Source organism: Haliaeetus leucocephalus, unplaced genomic scaffold (assembly GCF_000737465.1).
Source record: "Haliaeetus leucocephalus isolate CR32 unplaced genomic scaffold, Haliaeetus_leucocephalus-4.0 Scaffold1, whole genome shotgun sequence".
In the NCBI taxonomy this organism is placed as follows: Eukaryota; Metazoa; Chordata; class Aves; order Accipitriformes; family Accipitridae; genus Haliaeetus; species Haliaeetus leucocephalus.
Window position 1 is genome coordinate 14620031 of NW_010972437.1, and position 19384 is coordinate 14639414.

General features: G+C 34.6%; 1 protein-coding gene across 8 annotated transcripts in view; it reads left to right on the forward strand.

The window, feature by feature from the left end:
• LOC104831700 (sodium channel protein type 2 subunit alpha-like) overlaps nucleotides 1–18563 on the forward strand; it is a 61047-nt gene extending 42484 nt beyond the window's left edge. For 6 of the 8 annotated variants that reach the window (XM_010567449.1, XM_010567472.1, XM_010567492.1 and 3 more), the window contains 7 exons: nucleotides 3779–3901; nucleotides 5875–6156; nucleotides 9350–9403; nucleotides 10582–10719; nucleotides 12442–12546; nucleotides 14066–14336; nucleotides 15254–18563. In XM_010567449.1, coding sequence (XP_010565751.1) covers nucleotides 3779–3901; nucleotides 5875–6156; nucleotides 9350–9403; nucleotides 10582–10719; nucleotides 12442–12546; nucleotides 14066–14336; nucleotides 15254–16446 — 2166 coding nt within the window. In that variant the 3' untranslated portion in view covers nucleotides 16447–18563. Of the gene's footprint in view, nucleotides 1–3778; nucleotides 3902–5874; nucleotides 6157–9349; nucleotides 9408–10581; nucleotides 10720–12441; nucleotides 12547–14065; nucleotides 14337–15253 lie in introns of all 8 variants that reach the window. The other 2 variants (XM_010567464.1, XM_010567508.1) reach the window with 1 other exon arrangement.
• The last annotated feature ends 821 nt before the right edge of the window (nucleotides 18564–19384 follow it).

The window sequence follows — 19384 nt, forward strand, 5'->3', positions numbered from 1 at the left end:
GCTGTATATTTTTAAACTTTATAAGTTAGTCCTATAATTTGGTGTAGACACTTTATTTCTAAATTATTGTGTTAATAAATAGTGCTTGAATGAAATGGAAATAAGTAACATTTAAAACAGATCATGTATTTGCCAAATACTGTAGGCCAGTAATGAATCTGTAAATGGAATGAAATCTTTGAACTTCCTGAAAATGCTCATGCCTGAAAAAATTCCAATGGGTACAGTTTTTGAACAATTAAATGTAGCAAAACAACCCTTCAGTTGGGTTTGTTGTATAGTACATAAGAAGTTGGTCATATTGAGGGCTTATATAATATTTCTTCTTATAGCTAAAAATGTTTCATGCTTTTTGTTAAAACAGTTAAAGTAATTTAATTAAACAGTGCTTTCAACCTTTTTATCAGCTTTTCAGAATAATTAACTCAGCAGCAACATTCTGGAAAAGATCAGGGTCACATTATACTAATATACTAAATGCTGTATGCACAGAGTAAGAGGCAACTGCTGCCCTGACAACTTCATAATAAAAATAAGAAGAAATAAGAAGATGAGCATATTCATGTGTTGGGAAACCAGATACAAAAAGAGATGTCACTTTGTCTTCCTAGACAGTCTCATATGTCTTTGTGTGTAATCTAATGTGGAACACTATGATAGCATTGGATAATCCAGAAATTAATGAAATTAATTAATTAATTCAAAGGGATATTCGGATGATCTATGCATGAAACCTAAGGGTCTTGTTCAGTGAGTTAGGGAACAGAATCATAGCTTGCAATTATGCATCTAAAGAAAATGAATTTTGAATACTTGCCAATAAAATACCATAAATTAAGAATTATTCACCAAGTACATATAGAAAAAATTATATTACCTTAGCATAGGACCATAACATAAGAAAGGCTACGTAAGGCATAAGAAAGGCTACATTGGGCCCAGTGTCCTGTCTCTGAGATTGTAAAAAATGCCTACCTGGAATACCGATAATATAGTATCTATTTTTCAAAAAATAAGAAAAATCATTAACTTCTCAATAGAAAGAAAAAATATTTGGATTTTTTTTTTTCCCAAATCTTGCAGTTTGTTTTTATTCCTACTTAAGTGTAACACCTGAATACTTAAACTGCATGAAAGATAGGATAAGCAGTGTTGGAAGTGAGGAGGGCCATATGCCACTGGGAACCTGGAATCAAATCACATAAATTAGCCACCTCACCAAGTAGCACAGAATTAATTTGGATTAAAATTTTAGGCCTAGATAGAAATAAAGTAAATGTGGAGCTGCATGACCAACACTCTGGCCCAGATGACAACCCTGACTGAAGATCTTCAGCAGGGCTAATTGTGACTGTTAAGTTTCAAAACATTTTTTGCGACAGTCTACATTAGAAGAGCCATACACAAAAATGTGGACATACAACCCTCCAGTTTTAGGAGATGAATGTAAAAATTCTTTCTACCATTTTGAGTTCATTTTCATTTCTTAAAATTACTGCATCTGCATGCATTCTTATCTCAAAAGAAAGAAATTAATCTATTTATCAGTGTATAGAGACATTTATTTTCTCACCTGCTAGCAACAAAACAGGTGGAACAGATGACAGAAGACCAAGCTGAGAAGACTGAGAAAACCAGAGCAGTACAGAACAGCTGTATATACTTATGCTTTATATAAAATAGAATTAATATCAAAGAATTCCAAGCAAATCTTTGCCTCTCATTTGAACTGTGCTTCAGAGGAAAACGTGTTGTTTACAGTAGATGAAGTATTTCTCTGTGAAACAATTTCAGGTTTATGATGTAAGAGAACTAGCACCATGCTAAGAAAGCTGCAAATAGGTTGAAACGGAAAGCAAAAACAATTCAGGAGAATGACTTACAATCAGAACCAAAAAAACTGCTAATATACACAGTGGCACTGAAGTTACAGGAGCTACAGCTATGTAACTAGCCTGTATGGAGTCTTGTTTGTGAAAGATAGCTAAGGCACAGTGCTAATTTGGGGAGGAAGTATAAAATGAAGGAGCCATTAATGTGAGTTCAATTTTAAAAGAGATGTCTTGCTCTCCCAGTGAGAGACATATTTTTTTTTAACATATATTTCATAGTTTATTTTTAATCCATAAAATGTGCTGTCTTTACACTACAGTTTATGGTCATGTCTGGGTATCTTGTTGATGTGAATCAATGACTATTCTATTAAAAATACAGAGAATTCCATGTCTTGTTATCTCTGGAATATATTAAAGGTGGCCAAGGATAAAAAAGTACTCTCTCACTGTAGAATCACAGGACAAATAAATTGTATTAATGACAATTATTGATAACAATTAATGACAATAATTACTGTAATGGCAGAAACAATAATGTTATCTCTTGTAAGTGAACAGACTTGAGTTACAGACTACAGAAAATCAGTAAGATTTTTCTTCTTAATATGCTTACAAATCACAGCAAGTTTCTTTACAAACTTATCCATTACAGCAATAAAATAAGCCTTTCCTTTGATAAAAAGAATTACATCCTGACATGTAATCCAGTTGAAAGGTACAGTGATATGAATTCACTAAAATACTATTTTCTGTTAGATTAATATACATAGCAACATAGTAATGAATAATTGATTCCTATCTGCTCTCAGATTGTCCTTTTGAGACATGATCTTGTAACTCTTGTGTTTGTGATTCATCTAATTGTTCTTTACGGATACAACTAACATAGGAAACCACCTTTTCCTATAGTGGGCAAAATCTTACCACCATTGCCAGTGAATGTCTATTTCTGTACGGCCAATTATTTGATGAACTCTCTAGATTGAGGTACAGAAATGAACATTTGAGGGATTTTTTTCAAGGACTGAAATATGTCTATGTTCATTTATGTGTCTTCTATGCTTTTGGTGGTAGAACTGAATAAAAGATGAGTAAGGTATGATATTTCCCCACTCCTGTCTCCAAAACTGCTCAAAGTAAGTAAATTAAATTCTTTCACATTCGCACTGTTTAAAACTCAGTTCCATTTGAGAAGCAAATTAATTGCTCCTTGCTGAAGTGGACTGGATTATATTAAAATCCCGATAACATGAATCAGGAGCTCACTACTGTTGTAGATAATAAAGCACTTACTGTTATAATGCTAGCATCTGTTAATAACTATCCCATAATATTTTCCTATATTTAGAAGAAAAAAAAATGTTATTGAGAGAGTTGTCAGGCAAGTGAGAAAGTACCACCTCTGTCAATATATATTTCATAGATACCCTGGCTATTGTTGCTATGAACTGAGTGTTTGACTTACTTAGAAATAATATTTATAGCAGAAGCTAATTAACCACTATATTATTTAGCATATTATTAGTGATTACAGGCATTAAAAATATTGTCAGTAGTTAATAAACTATACAAATGTATTCAGAACTTTAAATCGCTTGGAAGGTTGAACATTAATGAAGTTACTGAAAGTATGGCTATCTTGTCTTTAAGTATTTCTGAAAATCTTATCCTTCACCAACAGTGTGCTTCTATCTGACTGTGAAACCCTATCCACGTATAATAGACATTTAATAGCATATATTCCTTTTTCAAACATGCCTTCTTATGACCTCTTGGCTTTCCAGCAAGTATGAAAATTGTGGGATTGGGCCTCCAATATCACTATAAGCAAGAATGGTGTTTTTCTATTTGTCACTGTTGAACTTTCTGTTGATTGATCATGTATTCTTTTTAAATAAACAATGTAGAACAATTTTCATAATATTTTTTCTGTATTTTTATAGGTCTCATTGGTTAGTTTAATAGCCAATGCTTTGGGCTATTCTGAACTTGGTGCCATTAAATCGCTTCGCACATTAAGAGCTTTAAGACCTTTAAGAGCCTTGTCACGATTTGAAGGAATGAGGGTGAGATAAAATTAATCAGTCTGAATGAATGTATGCATACAAAAATTAATATAGAAGTGTGACACTCGTGCCTTCTGCAAAGAACTCCAGAATGGGAATGCATGCAAAAATGTGTTGAAAAAGGCCTTCCAACATGTCTTTATACACGACTGGTGTACAGCTTACATTTGGAGATTAGACCTTGAGCTCATTAAATTTGCCTGCTCACTGCTGCATAGTTGTGTTATCCCAGCCCCCTGACTGTTAAAATTTCCATTGATTTCTGCACCTATATAGAAATGTAAAAGGACATGAGAAATTTTAGAACAGAGGGTTGGGTTTTTTTCCTCCATTTTAGCTAGGGACTTTGTTTTATAAATTTCTGCAGCTAACTTTTATTTTCTGTTAGTTTGTCAGTGGTTCAGGGTGGAACAGGATTAGCCGGAAACCAAACCAAACCAAACCAAACCAAACCAAAAAAAGGAGAAGAAGCTGACAACAGTGACACATCAGAAACTAAAGCCTCCCTGCAGCTCCCTGCTACCTGCCTGGGGGGAAAAAAACCCACAATAAATGCTGTAGTATTAGGGAATGGTTCTCTGAACATACACCTGAAATAAGAATGGGGTTGGAAGTATAGAAGGGGAGAGATGGGAAATAATTTTCTCAGCTAGTGTCTTTTACTTCGTATGAATGCATCTGCTGCCATCTTACCTCTCCTTCTACACAGCTAAATCCTTCCTGTTGAGGAATTTATTATTTTCATATTCTACCAGTCTGACAAAAAAACCCCACCCAACTGTTACAAGCTGTGTGCTGAAAATGCAGACTGTGCTATTTCCTGGAAAAACCGATAAAAAAAAAAATGAATAAGATAATGTTATCGAGAAATCTCCTTTTACTCTTTCACCTATACCCATACGTGGCAATACATGTTTATAGTTTGGTCACAAGTCTTAAGTTTCCAAATAAATAGTGTGGTTCCTGTGTGGGTTGAGGCTGTTGATATTCTAAAGGTGGCCACACTGTCTACTGTAGGGGAGTGTGTCCTGCGGCACATCGCCATCACTGTTACATTTTACATGATTTGCATTGCAAACAACACATAAGTCCCTATCTAATAAATGGCCAAAAGCTCTATTGATCTTAGACTACTTTCAGTCAAATTAGTGAATTGAAAAATACTACAATTTTTAAAAGCATACACAAAAAAGTACTGCAGTCTTTACTGATTTGGTAGAAAATTATTGTCTGAATATCTGCAGCTTTCTTTTAGTTCAACCACAATAAGTAAAAGAAAATTTTTCTCAAGGAATTTCACCTGATCTTTTACTCCACTTGCCCATATAGAGTAGCTCAACTGTATTAAATGCAGCCAATTAAAAAAAAAACCTAACAGATAAATATAAGAGCAACTATAGTGAGCCAGGCAATTTAAAACCAAGACTTATAGCAGATGCTGTTAATAAACACTAAATAAAATATGCTTTATTATGTTACACTGTATGTAGATGCTAAAATACACTGGTGACAATATATATATATAAAGTTTCTGAGAAAAAAAATCATTAGTAATGATAGTTTTACATGCAGACATTTTTATTCAGTCTTCCACATCATCATTCTTTGATCTTTTTCTGGTTTATTTTCTACTTATAGATTTTGATTTGTATTGTTGGAATTTAACATTTATTTCTCTCTTTTTCTCCAGAGCACACAAATTCTAAGAATCCATCTTGCTACTAACAGGTTTTATTTTGCTTTTTAAGTTTTTTTCAGACTTTTGCATTGTCTTGGTTTCCATATTATTTTATTTCTTCCTTTTTGCAATCTCATTAGTGTTTTTATTGAACCTTAAATAACATTTTCCCCTTAAATTTTTAATGTAATATTTTAACTGTCCATTCCATATTAATACTGTTTTAACATTTTAAAAGTATTTTTATTTTTCTGTTCACAAACTAAGTGGCTATTTTGTCTAATTTGTACACTAGGTGGTTGTAAATGCCCTTGTAGGAGCAATTCCGTCTATCATGAATGTATTGCTGGTTTGTCTTATATTCTGGCTCATCTTCAGCATCATGGGAGTAAATCTGTTTGCTGGCAAATTCTATCACTGTGTCAACACCACAACTGGTGAGATGTTTGATGTCAGTGATGTCAACAATTATACTCAGTGTGAGGAACTCATAAAAAACAATCAAAGTGCCCGATGGAAAAATGTGAAAGTAAACTTTGATAATGTAGGAGCTGGATATCTTGCTCTGCTTCAAGTAGTAAGTAAATTTATATATTTTCTTTTTGCTCTTTTTAAAAAAGTCTTGGAAAAATGGGCAAGTTAAGACTGTTAAGTAGTGGAATGATTTCTTCATAGCAATGATGTACAGCTTACACAACTCCATTGCATTGTTACCTGTAATTTTTCTATTAATGATAGTAGAGTAACTTTCCATTCTAAGGCTAGGGAATACAGTCTCATCGTGATGATAATAATGTGAAAATAATAAGTGAAAATGGTACAAGAATCTTTTTAGTAGTGCACAATATAAAATTCAGTAATGCATTTCATGAGTCTCGCCATGGTGGACAAGGCTCAGAGGTCCCTCTAATTATTAGAAGCTCTCTCTCCTCCTTTATGAGCTCAGTTACCTTGTAAGACAGGAAGGCAGACAGCAGCTTAAAAGAGGGCAGACTTCCTAACTGACTGGTCCGAAGTGAGCAACTACCTCCAATGCCTCCCACATAATCTGTTCCTAGGTATCATTATGCATCCACAGCAACATTCTTCCACAGTCAAAATCCATTAATCTAGGCACTTTTGACACTGAGAAGTAATTTTTCTTTTGTCAACAGCCTGGTCAAGGTGGAGTGGATTTTTCTTCACATCTATATTCCATCTAAGGAACCAGTTTGTAAATTAGATGGTAAAAATAAAAATATATCAACCTGGTGTCTCCAATGCAGATATTTGTTTAATAGGGGCTTGATTTTCCAGACCTGCAAGTGGGTTTAGGGAAAGGAATCATAAATAATGCAAGATCTCAGATTGGGGCACCCAATGTTTCATGTAGCATGGAGCCAATTCTTTCTCTATTATTATAATATTTGTGTAAGAAAGAGGTCTGAAATCCTCTGAGAGAAGTAGGAGCTGCCCATGGGAATATAGTTACTGATAGACAGATCTTAATTGAGTATTAGGTCTGATTAATCATGTAACACTTTCTCTTGATGTTTGCAGATAAACAGCACTTGCTGCTAAAATAAATATATTTCATTAAGTACCTGAAACTACAAAGACATTAAACTGTGGGTAAAGTAGGAAAATGTGAAATACAAAAAATACTCATAACTACCATATTCCATTAATGCTTCTTAAAGAGTCATTATAATATACTAAACAAATATTATGTTACTTATAGTATTATCCTTGTGAAGTATTAGATGTTATTGTATTGCATGGCATATTCATTCTATTATTTACTGCTACTTATACAAAGTATGTAAATTGTATTTCCACTTCAAGTCCTTTTCCTATGCGGTGTGGTACAGAAACGGTTTTGTTCTAGGTACTGAGCATACCTTTTATTTATGCCAGAGGAATAAAGACCTAGCTCTTTACAGGCTCCTTGGCTTAGAGTGGAGCTTCTGATAGCTGATAGCTGACCCAAAACACAAGCAAGAAGGCAAGCAATAATGTTTAGATGATTGAGCTCTGTAGCTGTAGAATGACTTGTCTACAACTTGACATACAGCTTCAATATATGAAAAGATGTCAGAAATGTCATGGGATTGTTACTGCTCTGATATCACTGTTATCTAAGAATGATATGCTTGTCCCTTCTGTCCTGGAGAAGGTCAGTATCCCTAGCTGACCTTAATTCCCAAATTAACTACTTGGCTTAAAATGTTTTGCCTCTAAAGTCAATGTGACTCTCATGTGCGGAGTAGTAGTACTGAACAATGATTCTAATTCTCTGACTTCAGATCTCATTGTGACCCTTGTATTAGAGATTAAAGTGAACCATCTTATTACAAATACTTGCCTCTGAAGATGTATAAGGAAAGATTCTAATCTCTTGAAGCTGTGTCTGATTGTCATCCGTGTCACCCATCCAGACAGTGTTGGTCTTTACTTACTACATCACTACTTTGGACCTTTCATTCTTCTTCTCTTTCTTTATTTCTTTTTGTTCTGATTTTTTTCATTATTTTCCTTTTCAAATATTCCCTTCCACCCTTTACTTTTCCTCCAGAGATTAAGGGATCCTTGAGCATGTATCATGTCACCTCTTCAGCTGATTGTCTCCATTAACATTCTCCCTCCACACTTCTGTACTTATTGCTCTTATCAAACTCTGCTCCTCTTCTAATACTGCTATGCAAAGTGCACCAAATAGCTGCCAATTGTCGACTGAGCCAGAAAGATCTACGAAGCCTGGCTCCAAGCATTCCTTCTTAGTAAATTTGTATTGCACTGCAAGATTCAGGAGGACATGAACACTCCCAGAGTGCAAGTTTTCTGCTGTGAAAACTAGCAGCTGTACCAAAGTACCAGAGCTAGTTCTGGCAAGCACAAATGCAAGTGTACTCCTTGGGATGGTTCCTCTCCTGAATCTCCTCAGGAGAGATGCTCTTTATCTGTTCATTTCACAGGCTTTTTAGCTCTTTTTTTTTGTTATTGTGAATAAGCTTGGAAACTCTGGCTAATGAGCAGGCACTCACACCTTCAACTAGCATGTCACACCAACCCTTTGGTGTTCCTCAGAAAGTGGACATTCCATGTCCCTGAAAATCACCTCCTCAGAGCAATGACGGCAGATCTTTTTTACTCTTTATTCTACCTAGACAAAGTCTCTATAGGAACTGAGCCCAAAGTTTTAAAGTTAATCACAGCTCTTTCACAGCTCACTTTTTTTGTCTTCTGTAAATCTTATCCCTCAAGAACCAATGTATATTTTGATTTTGAACAGAGTCTATTCGTTTTAGTCATGTGGGATTAAAACATTTCTAAAAATACCATGGCAGTTTAACCATAGCAAAAACATTCAGATGCATGTTGGCATCTGTCCAGAAGTTGTATTGCTGACTCCATCAATTCATGCTGTAAACTTGATAAAATGGCTGTCACCATGAGTGATTCTATTAGATTCTACCTGAACATCTCCAGCATTAACATCTATCTGACTCTACCATTCTTCACCTGCAAAGTAAGCATCTGCAGCTCCAAACACATTGTGCCCTTGCTGAGACCTTCAGAGCCTGATTTTTAATATTTATTGAATACCTAAAAAGTAATTTCTCAAAAAACTAGTATTACAATGAAAAATATTTTATTATGCCTGTTATTAAATGTGGTTTATAAATGTAGATATGATTTTATTAAAAGTTAAGGTCCAAATGCTGTGACCTAGTTATTTTCCACATTATGAATTTTTATAGGGAAGATAAACAACTGTATTTTATTTCTAGGCTACTTTCAAAGGATGGATGGATATCATGTATGCTGCTGTTGATTCACGAGATGTAAGTGTAAGACTTTCAAAAATCATGTGTTGGTTATATTCTGATAAACTTAAAGAGTATAGAATTTAAACAGCTACACACACAATAACATTAAGAATGATAATCAGCACCAATACATATTTTTCCCAGATACATTTAGTCTACAAAGGAACTTCTATGTAACTTCATGAATCTTAGAATTTGTAGTGGAAAGAATTAATCCCACTTCCTTCTGTTTAGCCAAATAAGTTAAATTAACTTAACTGGACTTTATTTGGAAAAGCTAATCTTAATGAAAAAAACAAAGAAGAGGTTTTTTAACCACTTCTTTTGGTAATCATGAGTATGAATTAATTTAAGTTTATATAATGTAATTATTACATATTGAATATATTAATCTTGTTTTATAATTTGTAACTGCATTTCATTGTTTCCTTAGGTTGAGCACTTAGGTTATCTAGCTATTTAATTGCAATTAGATTTTAAGGTTGAAGGTCATCTGTTAAGTTTTCTAGGGATTAGAATTTTATCTTGGCTACAAAACTAAAACTATGTTTACCTTGTACAAAAAAGTGCAACACAGATACCTGAACTAGTTCTGTACAACCTAGGTTATAGTCACATTAGTGATATCCATCATCACACAGGGATATTCACCTCCCAGAGTAATATATCCCGTTTCATTAACTTCAGCATTTCTACACCAGAGCACCTTGTGCAGTAATGGTGCAGGTGTTGAGATGTGGAATCCAGAAAATTGAAACAATAACAAAATCCTCCTTAGAAATTTGCCTCAATTTAATGGATTTCACAAAACATACACTCACTAGAAATTTACTGAGAGCATCTGTTCTTAGCTGGATGTAAGAACACTCATGCAAGACCAAAAGAGTTCCAGGGAGATTTAAACAATAGAAAAATTAATTGATTCTGTTGCATGAAAATATACTGAACACAATATAAAATATTTAGATTTGTGCTGTTAAAATTTTAAGTACTAATGACTCCATATGAGTAAACATTCTGTCAGCTTCCAGTTCTCCAAATATTGATTGGAATGGACATGTTGGGTCTTTTTAATAACTAAGTACACTTTATAGCTTTTCTAGCTGAGATAGCATATACCTATTCATAAATTATATACATTGTTTTTTACATGTAATATTCTCATGGGTAATAAAATTTATAACATTTTGTAGGTAGAAGATCAACCTAAGTATGAGGACAACTTGTATATGTATCTTTATTTTGTCATCTTTATCATATTTGGATCATTCTTTACCTTGAACCTTTTCATTGGTGTCATCATAGACAACTTCAACCAACAAAAAAAGAAGATAAGTATTTAAAATGTTTCCACAGTGCTATAAATTAATAGCTCTAATGAATTAATAACTTATTTATGTACAGCTAATAAAAATCAAAAGTTATTTCAAGTCCTTGAATACTTTTAAAATATAATCCGCGTTAAATCTGTGGATGTGATTTTGACCTTTGCATTTCAGCATTTTGACAAGTGAGGAGGGACAAATCATGAGTCAGTTCATAATAATATGCAAATTGTGTAAGAGCTAAAATGAAGATGCAAAAAGGGAAAGTGCATTGTTCTTTTTATTAGATGTAATATTATCTTCCATGGAAGAGTTTCTTTTTTAATTACGTTTAAAGAATTAAGATAAATTAATTTTTAATTAATCTTATAAACTGTTGACACTTAATGAAGATACAACATGGCATTGTGTTCATACAATAGATAATAGTTCTGCAAACTGATTAAACAGGGGGTTAAGAGTAAGTGCAATAAACCTCACATGAAAAGGCTTAAAGATACAAGTGAAAATGTCTACAAAAGAGCTCTATTTTTCTAACACTTCTGTGAGAAATGAGATGAACTTGTTAAACAAATAGAATCTATAATTTATTAGCAATAATAAAACAAAGGTATAAAAGGAAGGATATTTTTTCTGTACACATTTGACATACAAGTATGTTTAAAATAATTATATTGATAATGCATATAGTGTTATTTAAAATAACTTCAAAAATCTAAAAATACAAATAATCACATTTAAAATATTTTGAAGCCTCAAGATTCTTAGCCTTCAACTGACAAAAAGAATGAGAACCTCAGGATCACTCTAAATCTTTGTATGCTGTGAAAAAGCAGTTTCATATGATTTGGTTTTATCCAATCACCAAATAAAAAGCAGCAGCACCAAACAGAATCTATGGTAAAAGTCAATTGTGAGCTACAGAATTTTTTCCTTGTGAAAATATTCTTTAGCTTCTTAAAAGAGCCATAAACAGGTCTGGGGCTACTTCCTCACTTTCTGTCAACTATGCCATGCTTTGGGCTTCAATATCCACTTTAGCAGACAGTGACTTTGACATTGTGTTTCCATCTGACTTAGTTCAGACTCATCAATAAGCACAATTTACTTTATACTGAAATTCAGTCAGTCGCACATCTGACTGGCAGCATTTGCATCTGCAAACAAAGGTTAATTTGAGTTAGTCAAGTTTCCAGTGATGTTTTAATTAATAATTTGCTATGGCATGATTTGGATTACTTTTCTTAAGTTTATATCAAAGGTGATTTTTTTTGCTGTCATTAAAATCCTCATAGACCCAAATACTCTCCCTTGACACAACTTGTGCCTCGAAGTTATGCCACTTTTAGACCTGGTTAGCTGTAATCCTAAAAGTCTATCTAGAATTTAGGACATGTAAGGCACCAGTCAAGCTCTTATGCACTAAACATATCCTACTCAGCAAGTTATTTAACAGCATCAGTATAGTAGGAACCATTTTAGCCATGTCAGCAAAAGCGAGCATGAAGACACTGGCAAAACTCAACCGTCAGCCTGACAAGGCACCAGTAAGGGTTTTTTGTGTGTGTTAGGAATGCATACGAGCATCCACACTATAAATACCTGAAAAAATCACTTTTGTTATATAAATCAAATATAAATGTAATGTTATATTACAGAGAGACATACTGTAGTTAAATGTTGCATGTGTGGACATGGTAGTAATTAGTTTTGATATTATTTCTTTACTTTGGAGGTCAGGATATATTTATGACAGAAGAACAGAAGAAATATTACAATGCAATGAAAAAACTGGGATCCAAAAAGCCACAGAAACCTATACCGAGGCCAGTGGTAAGAGTGAATTGATTTTAATACCCCTAATATTAAATATTGATTTGGGAATATGATTTTAGCCAACAAGAGAAGGTTATATGTCCGGAAAGAAAATATTTTTTCCATGTACTTTCTGGTAAAGGTAGAATTTGTCCCCCTTTTTTTTAATTCAGTGGACTAGGTCATGTTTCATTTAAAAACACACTCTGAAGTATGAACTGTAGGATTTAATAAGGTTAATGTGATAAATTTCACAATTCCCTGGCTAGGTCCTAGAAAAGTACAGTTGATTGGATCATTTATTAGTTCTTGTTACCCACAGATAAACTTCATTTTCTGTTTTTATTCCTTGCAGAGAATTTGTAGGAAATGGGGATGCACTGGCCCTTGCTGCTGAAGACAGAAGGGGGCAGTGGTCACCTAATGTGAAAGAGAAAGACAGATGCAGATAATCTTACAGAATAAAAGAATGTCCTAGGGAGTAAAGCATAAACTAGGATAAATCTGTCTCTAAGAAACTACTCTGTTATTTACTGAACACCTACAGTGTTTGGAAAAAATGTAGTACTTGTTGAACCTTATGCACCAAGTGGTTAAAAACAGACTTTCTAAGGAGAAACATATGGCAATAAACATTTAGCTAAGTACTAAAGGAAAACTAGGATATTGCAGTCATGGTGTGTTTGAGACATGTAACTTCAGCGGTCCAACAATCTCACCAAGCACAATTAGTTTAAGGAAGAGAGAGACATCTCTGGGGGGTTAGTATTCTAAAACCAGCTAAGAATAAAGATAAGAAAATGTGTTTCTATTTGGCTGGCATTCTTCCTGGGTATCAAGTTATACTACCCTTTTTACACCAATAATATCTATTGTCAATATTATTACTATTATTATTACTATTATTGCATTGTTTCCCTTCCCATCCCTTCAGCCAACAGTGGTACACTTCTTAGAATAGAATAGAAAAGAATCATAAAGTTTGGAAAAGACCTCTAAGATTAAGTCCAACTGCCAACCCAACACCACCATGCCCTGTAACCATGTCCTGAAGCGCCACATCTACACGTCTTTTCAACACCTCCAGAGATGGTGACTCCACCACCTCCCTGGGCAGCCTGTTCCAATGCCTGACAACCCTTTCAGTAATGAAATTTTTTCTAATATCCAATTTAAACCTCCCCTGGCACAACTTGACGCCATTTCCTCTCGTCCTATCACTAGTTACTTGATAGAAGAGACCAGTACCCACCTCATTACAACCTCCTTTCAGGTAGTTGCAGAGAGTGATAAGGTCTCCCCTCAGCCTCCTTTTCTCCAGACTAAACAACCTCAGTTCCCTCAGCTGCTTCTCATAAGACTTGTGCTCTAACAGGATGAAACACAAACCAGCATGGTTTGGTGTATGTTAACAGATGTATTGTGAATGGGTCTTGGTCTGCACTCCTAAATCTTGCAGGGACTTGCTTTCTCATTTAGCATTTGTAAAGACAAATATTTTCAGAGTGTAAACTATATTCCATCCTTGTTTTTGCAGAACAAATTCCAAGGCATGGTCTTTGATTTTGTAACAAAACAAGTATTTGACATCAGCATCATGATACTCATCTGCCTTAACATGGTCACAATGATGGTAGAAACAGATGACCAGAGTAAAGAAATGGAAACAATTTTATCCCGGATTAACCTTGTGTTCATTATCCTTTTCACTGGAGAATGTGTCTTGAAATTGATTTCACTTCGCCATTACTACTTCACTATAGGCTGGAATATTTTTGATTTTGTGGTTGTGATTCTCTCCATAGTAGGTAAGAGCAATTCCCTTTCAGGAAGGAACTAGTAGAAGGAAAACAGAACATTTGTTTCAAGAATGTTATGATACTGAATATGAAATTTTCTGTTTCCTATACGACTTACACGTTAATTCAGAACTTCATACTTTATAGCATACAACAGATGAAATGTTGCATATAAGATTTTTATCTCTCCCACTAGATTCACTGTCATCATCCCCATCAAAAGACATAAAGGAACTATTTGGCACATTAGATTAACATGTAGGAATATAAAGAGGAATGTTTACTAGTATATGCAAACTAACCACAGATTTGCTTTCAGTACTAAAACTGAAAAGTATGTGACGGGGGTGAAATTTTTAATTGCTTTTGCTAACTAAGGTCTTGGTGAGTATTTAGATTTCTGTCAACTGAAAGCTAATGACTCTCCAAGGTGCAAATGAGTTGTGTGACAAAACTTAAGTCTTAAAGAGTAATACACCTGAGAGAGGCTGTGCTGATACAGTGTGGATCCTCAGATTAAAAAAAAAATCAGTAATTTGCAGAAATTAAGCCAATATAGTCCTTCATAAAAGACAGTGGTAATAGGCTCAGCTTCAAGAACTAATTATTTCCAAGACAGAAACTCCTTTCTCCAGGCTGCTTTAGGAATAACTGAAAACTTAGGCAGACACTAGCTACCTTGTCACAAGCAGTCTTCTTTCATTTACTTACTTCCCTCCTCCTAGATAGCATTTCAACATAAGGAAGGTGCTTTCACCTTAATAACAGCTTTCAATAAATGTAATAACGTGTATGATGTTTTGCTATAACATAGACTCCCTATACTGATTGTTTATTGCTGTCTTAATAAATAAATAAATCTTTCCATAGATAATGAATAAATAAATTTAAAATTATATTTTAAATATTCACTTTTTTTTCTCTAGGTATGTTCTTAGCTGAGATGATTGAGAAATATTTTGTGTCCCCCACACTATTCAGAGTCATCCGACTTGCCAGAATTGGTCGAATCCTGCGTCTCATTAAAGGCGCTAAGGGAATCCGCACTCTGCTTTTTGCTTTGATGATGTCTCTTCCTGCTCTGTTCAACATTGGTCTGCTGCTGTTCTTGGTCATGTTTATCTATGCGATATTTGGCATGTCCAACTTCGCCTATGTTAAGAGGGAAGTTGGGATTGATGACATGTTCAACTTTGAAACGTTTGGCAACAGCATGATCTGCCTATTTCAAATTACCACATCTGCTGGCTGGGATGGTTTGCTAGCCCCAATTCTTAACAGTGGGGAGCCAGACTGTGATCCCCATAAAGATCATCCAGGGAGCTCCGTTAAAGGCGACTGCGGCAACCCTTCCGTTGGGATTTTCTTCTTTGTCAGCTACATTATCATATCATTTCTGGTAGTGGTGAACATGTACATTGCTGTGATTTTGGAGAACTTCAGTGTTGCTACTGAAGAAAGTGCTGAACCCTTGAGCGAGGATGACTTTGAGATGTTCTATGAAGTCTGGGAGAAGTTTGATCCCGATGCAACACAATTCATAGAATACAGTAAACTATCAGATTTTGCAGCTTCATTAGATCCTCCTCTTCTTATAGCAAAACCAAACAAAGTCCAGCTTATTGCAATGGATCTACCCATGGTAAGCGGCGACAGAATTCACTGCCTTGACATCTTGTTTGCTTTCACAAAGCGTGTTTTGGGGGAAAGTGGGGAGATGGATGCCCTCAGAATACAGATGGAAGATCGGTTTATGGCAGCCAATCCTTCAAAAGTCTCCTATGAACCAATCACAACCACATTAAAACGCAAACAGGAGGAGGTATCTGCTGTCATTATTCAGCGTGCTTACAGGCATTATCTTTTAAGGCAAAAAGTTAAAAAGGTGTCTAGTATATACAACAGAAATAAAAACAAAGAAGGAGATGGACCAGTTATAAAAGAAATAATTATTGATAAACTAAATGGGCACTCCACTCCAGAAAAAACGGATGAGAGTTCCTCTACAACTTCCCCACCTTCTTATGACAGTGTAACAAAGCCCGACAAAGAAAAATACGAAAAAGATAAAGCAGAAAAGAACTACAAAGGTAAAGATGTCAGGGAAAATAAAAAATAAAGCTCTAAGAATTCTGCTTGTGGGACAACTTGTTTACAGTCTTTGAGAATGAAGCATCAACTGGACTCCTGTAGGAGGTTTATGCCAAACTGACAGTTTTTACACATATATATGTGTGTGTGTGTGCGCGTGTGTGTGCATATATATACATTATATATATACTTAAGGTCAGTGCCTATAACAAAACAGTGAACCTTCATCATCAAACTGTGACTCTGTGAATCAGGGTAACAAACTTGACAAGAAGTTACTGTTTTCACTACAGCTGACACTGCAAAGAATGAGGGGAAAAGTGGCTCCACAGAGAACATGGAGCATGAAATGAGTGCAAAGCGATACTTTTTTTGTTTCACTTACCGCAAAACATGTAGAACAGTAATTCTCTTCACTGTTTGTAATGCAACTGCTATATTTGTCATATTTTTACAAAATCAGTATTAGTGTATTTATCATTTTTTAATTCACAAGTTGTTTACTATTATATGTGACTATTTTTGTAATAGGTTTTATGTTGGGGAAAGAGGTATGAGGACCAGGTGTTCTACTCTCAGATTCTCTATGATGTACAGATAGAAGTGATTTGCATAGGCATGCTGCACTTGTCAATCATGCCTAAATAAAAATATGACATTGCACAAAGCTAAAGATTTTAAGAACTTCCGTGTTTCAGGGTTGCTCTTAAATTTGAGGCGTTCTAACTACTTGTATGGCTGCATCCAGATTATGTGCATCCAGATTAATGTGCCTGGAAAGTCTCCTCTAATTTACAGGAATCTGCAATGACTTATTTTTATGCAAATCATTCAAGATGAACAAGTTCTTGTTCTTGTTAAAATATTCACAGCCTAAAATATATTGTGTGGTTTCTGCACTGGAAAAATAGCTTCACCAAAATATACCTGGGAGTTCTTTTGTTCTCTTTTTTTAAAAAAACCCCTCAAATTATTTCCTAGACTGTTCTTTAGTTACTGTCTTCTCTCATTATGGCCAACATCCAATGAATCAATAAAATACCTTTTTCCATGTAAATATTAACAGTATACTGTCGTGCATATTTGAGCATAGAATTAAACGGCTTTGCCACATTGACTTGCATCAGATATGTGCCACAGTATGGGTAATTTGCAAGAGCTCAACAGGACATGTTGTATTCTGTGTCATTATAGATAGTCTGGAGAGTATCACTGATGCATGTCAATGCTTTTGCTGCTGTATCTTGCTCCTTCCACTGTCCACAGTCGCCACTATAGGAAGCCATGTGTCAGTGGTGAAGTGAATCAAATTGTTCAACCAGACCTCATTCTTTCAAATCATTAAGCAATAGTTTGCAGCTATTTATGAGCTTCTTTAGTTTTGCATTTTAAATTTGAAGTGGCTACTATATGGTGTAGAATCAGACTGTACAGGCCATATTGCAAACTGTTTAACCTGTTGAAGATGTGGTTAGCATATATAAATAATGTAAAGAAATACCATTTGGCAACAGTTTTGTATATAAGAAAAGTGTCTTCAAGTTTAGATCACTGTTTCTTATATTTCTTTCCTCATCCACTTGACTTACTTTCTAACCATGGTCATTTCAAACTGGCATCATCACACTATGAGAAAAAAAGTGAGTATTTGTAGACTATCTTGTTTTAATATTATATTTGCATATATTTCAATGTGAAGTAAATTGTGTAAATCTGGAACCCAGCTTGTTTCCAAATAGTTATATCTGGTAACAGGACATAGCAAGGAAAGTATTAGGGGAACATGCAAATTTCTAGCACCATTTGCATCAGAAGTTCCAAGATAGTCTCACTGTCCATTAAATCCTTGCTATCTTGCAGTGTCTGTTTACATAGCCTATTCTTATTCTTTTTGAATCACGCTGCACTAGACTTGTACAAATAGGATCCACGATATTTCCCAAGAACAAAATGGCACATTTGTATAATCAAGGACATCAGGACATTGTGTGTTTCATACACAAGCTAACATTAAATGTAGAATCTTTCTTTTACAAATGCTTTTGACTTGTAATGTGTTGGTGAAATGCATGCAGGAAATTGTTATTATCATAAACAACGTAAACAATATTACAAATGAGCCAAAAAATAAAGATTTCATTTTTTTATTGTATTTATTTTTCTTTGTCTCTGTCCTTCTGTTGGTTAAAGCAAGCCAAAACTGGCTTTGGTACAAATAAAGAATGCTTTCTTTATCACTAGAGCTAAATACCTTATTCTTCACATTTATCTTTTTTTATGTAAAATGATTTTTAAAAAATGAGGGAACTTTGACTACACCACATTGATTTCTACTTCTTTGTCACCAGTGTACTATCTAGGGATAACACAGGACACCTACACATTCTACCCCAACAGCCTTTCTGACAACCCTCAAAATCCCTTCTAAACCATCAAGGCACTGCTCAGTATCTAAAGTGGTGTTTTAGTTTGCCACACTGCTGCTACCAAAGCTGCCCATACTTACGAGTCTTAAATATGCAAACAAACACTCCAACAAAGTTCCTCTGTTTGGTCCTGTATAACATTCAGCCAAAGAGCTCACTGCAAACAGAAGGTTTTTTTAATTGTACAGTGATTCTTTTTATTCCAGTAATTCTCAAAAATAATAAATAACATTTCACTTGATCTCACAAGAAAGGGACCTCACTGAAACTCAGCTGTGCTGTGTTCATAGTCATAATATCCAGGTGCTATACAGTAACTTTTGACTTATAATGGATGTCTTCATGATGTTCAAGGGCAGAAAGATATAGTACACTGAAACACAATATTATCTTCTTGAATTTAAAATATTATATTTCAAAATTAGCAGTCAGTAGAATGTTCTTGGAGTTTGCTCACTGGCACGTTTTCAGTGTTTTCTTCACCTGTGGATATTATGCCATATTAGCCATATTTTGGCTAAATATTAAATTGCTTGGATA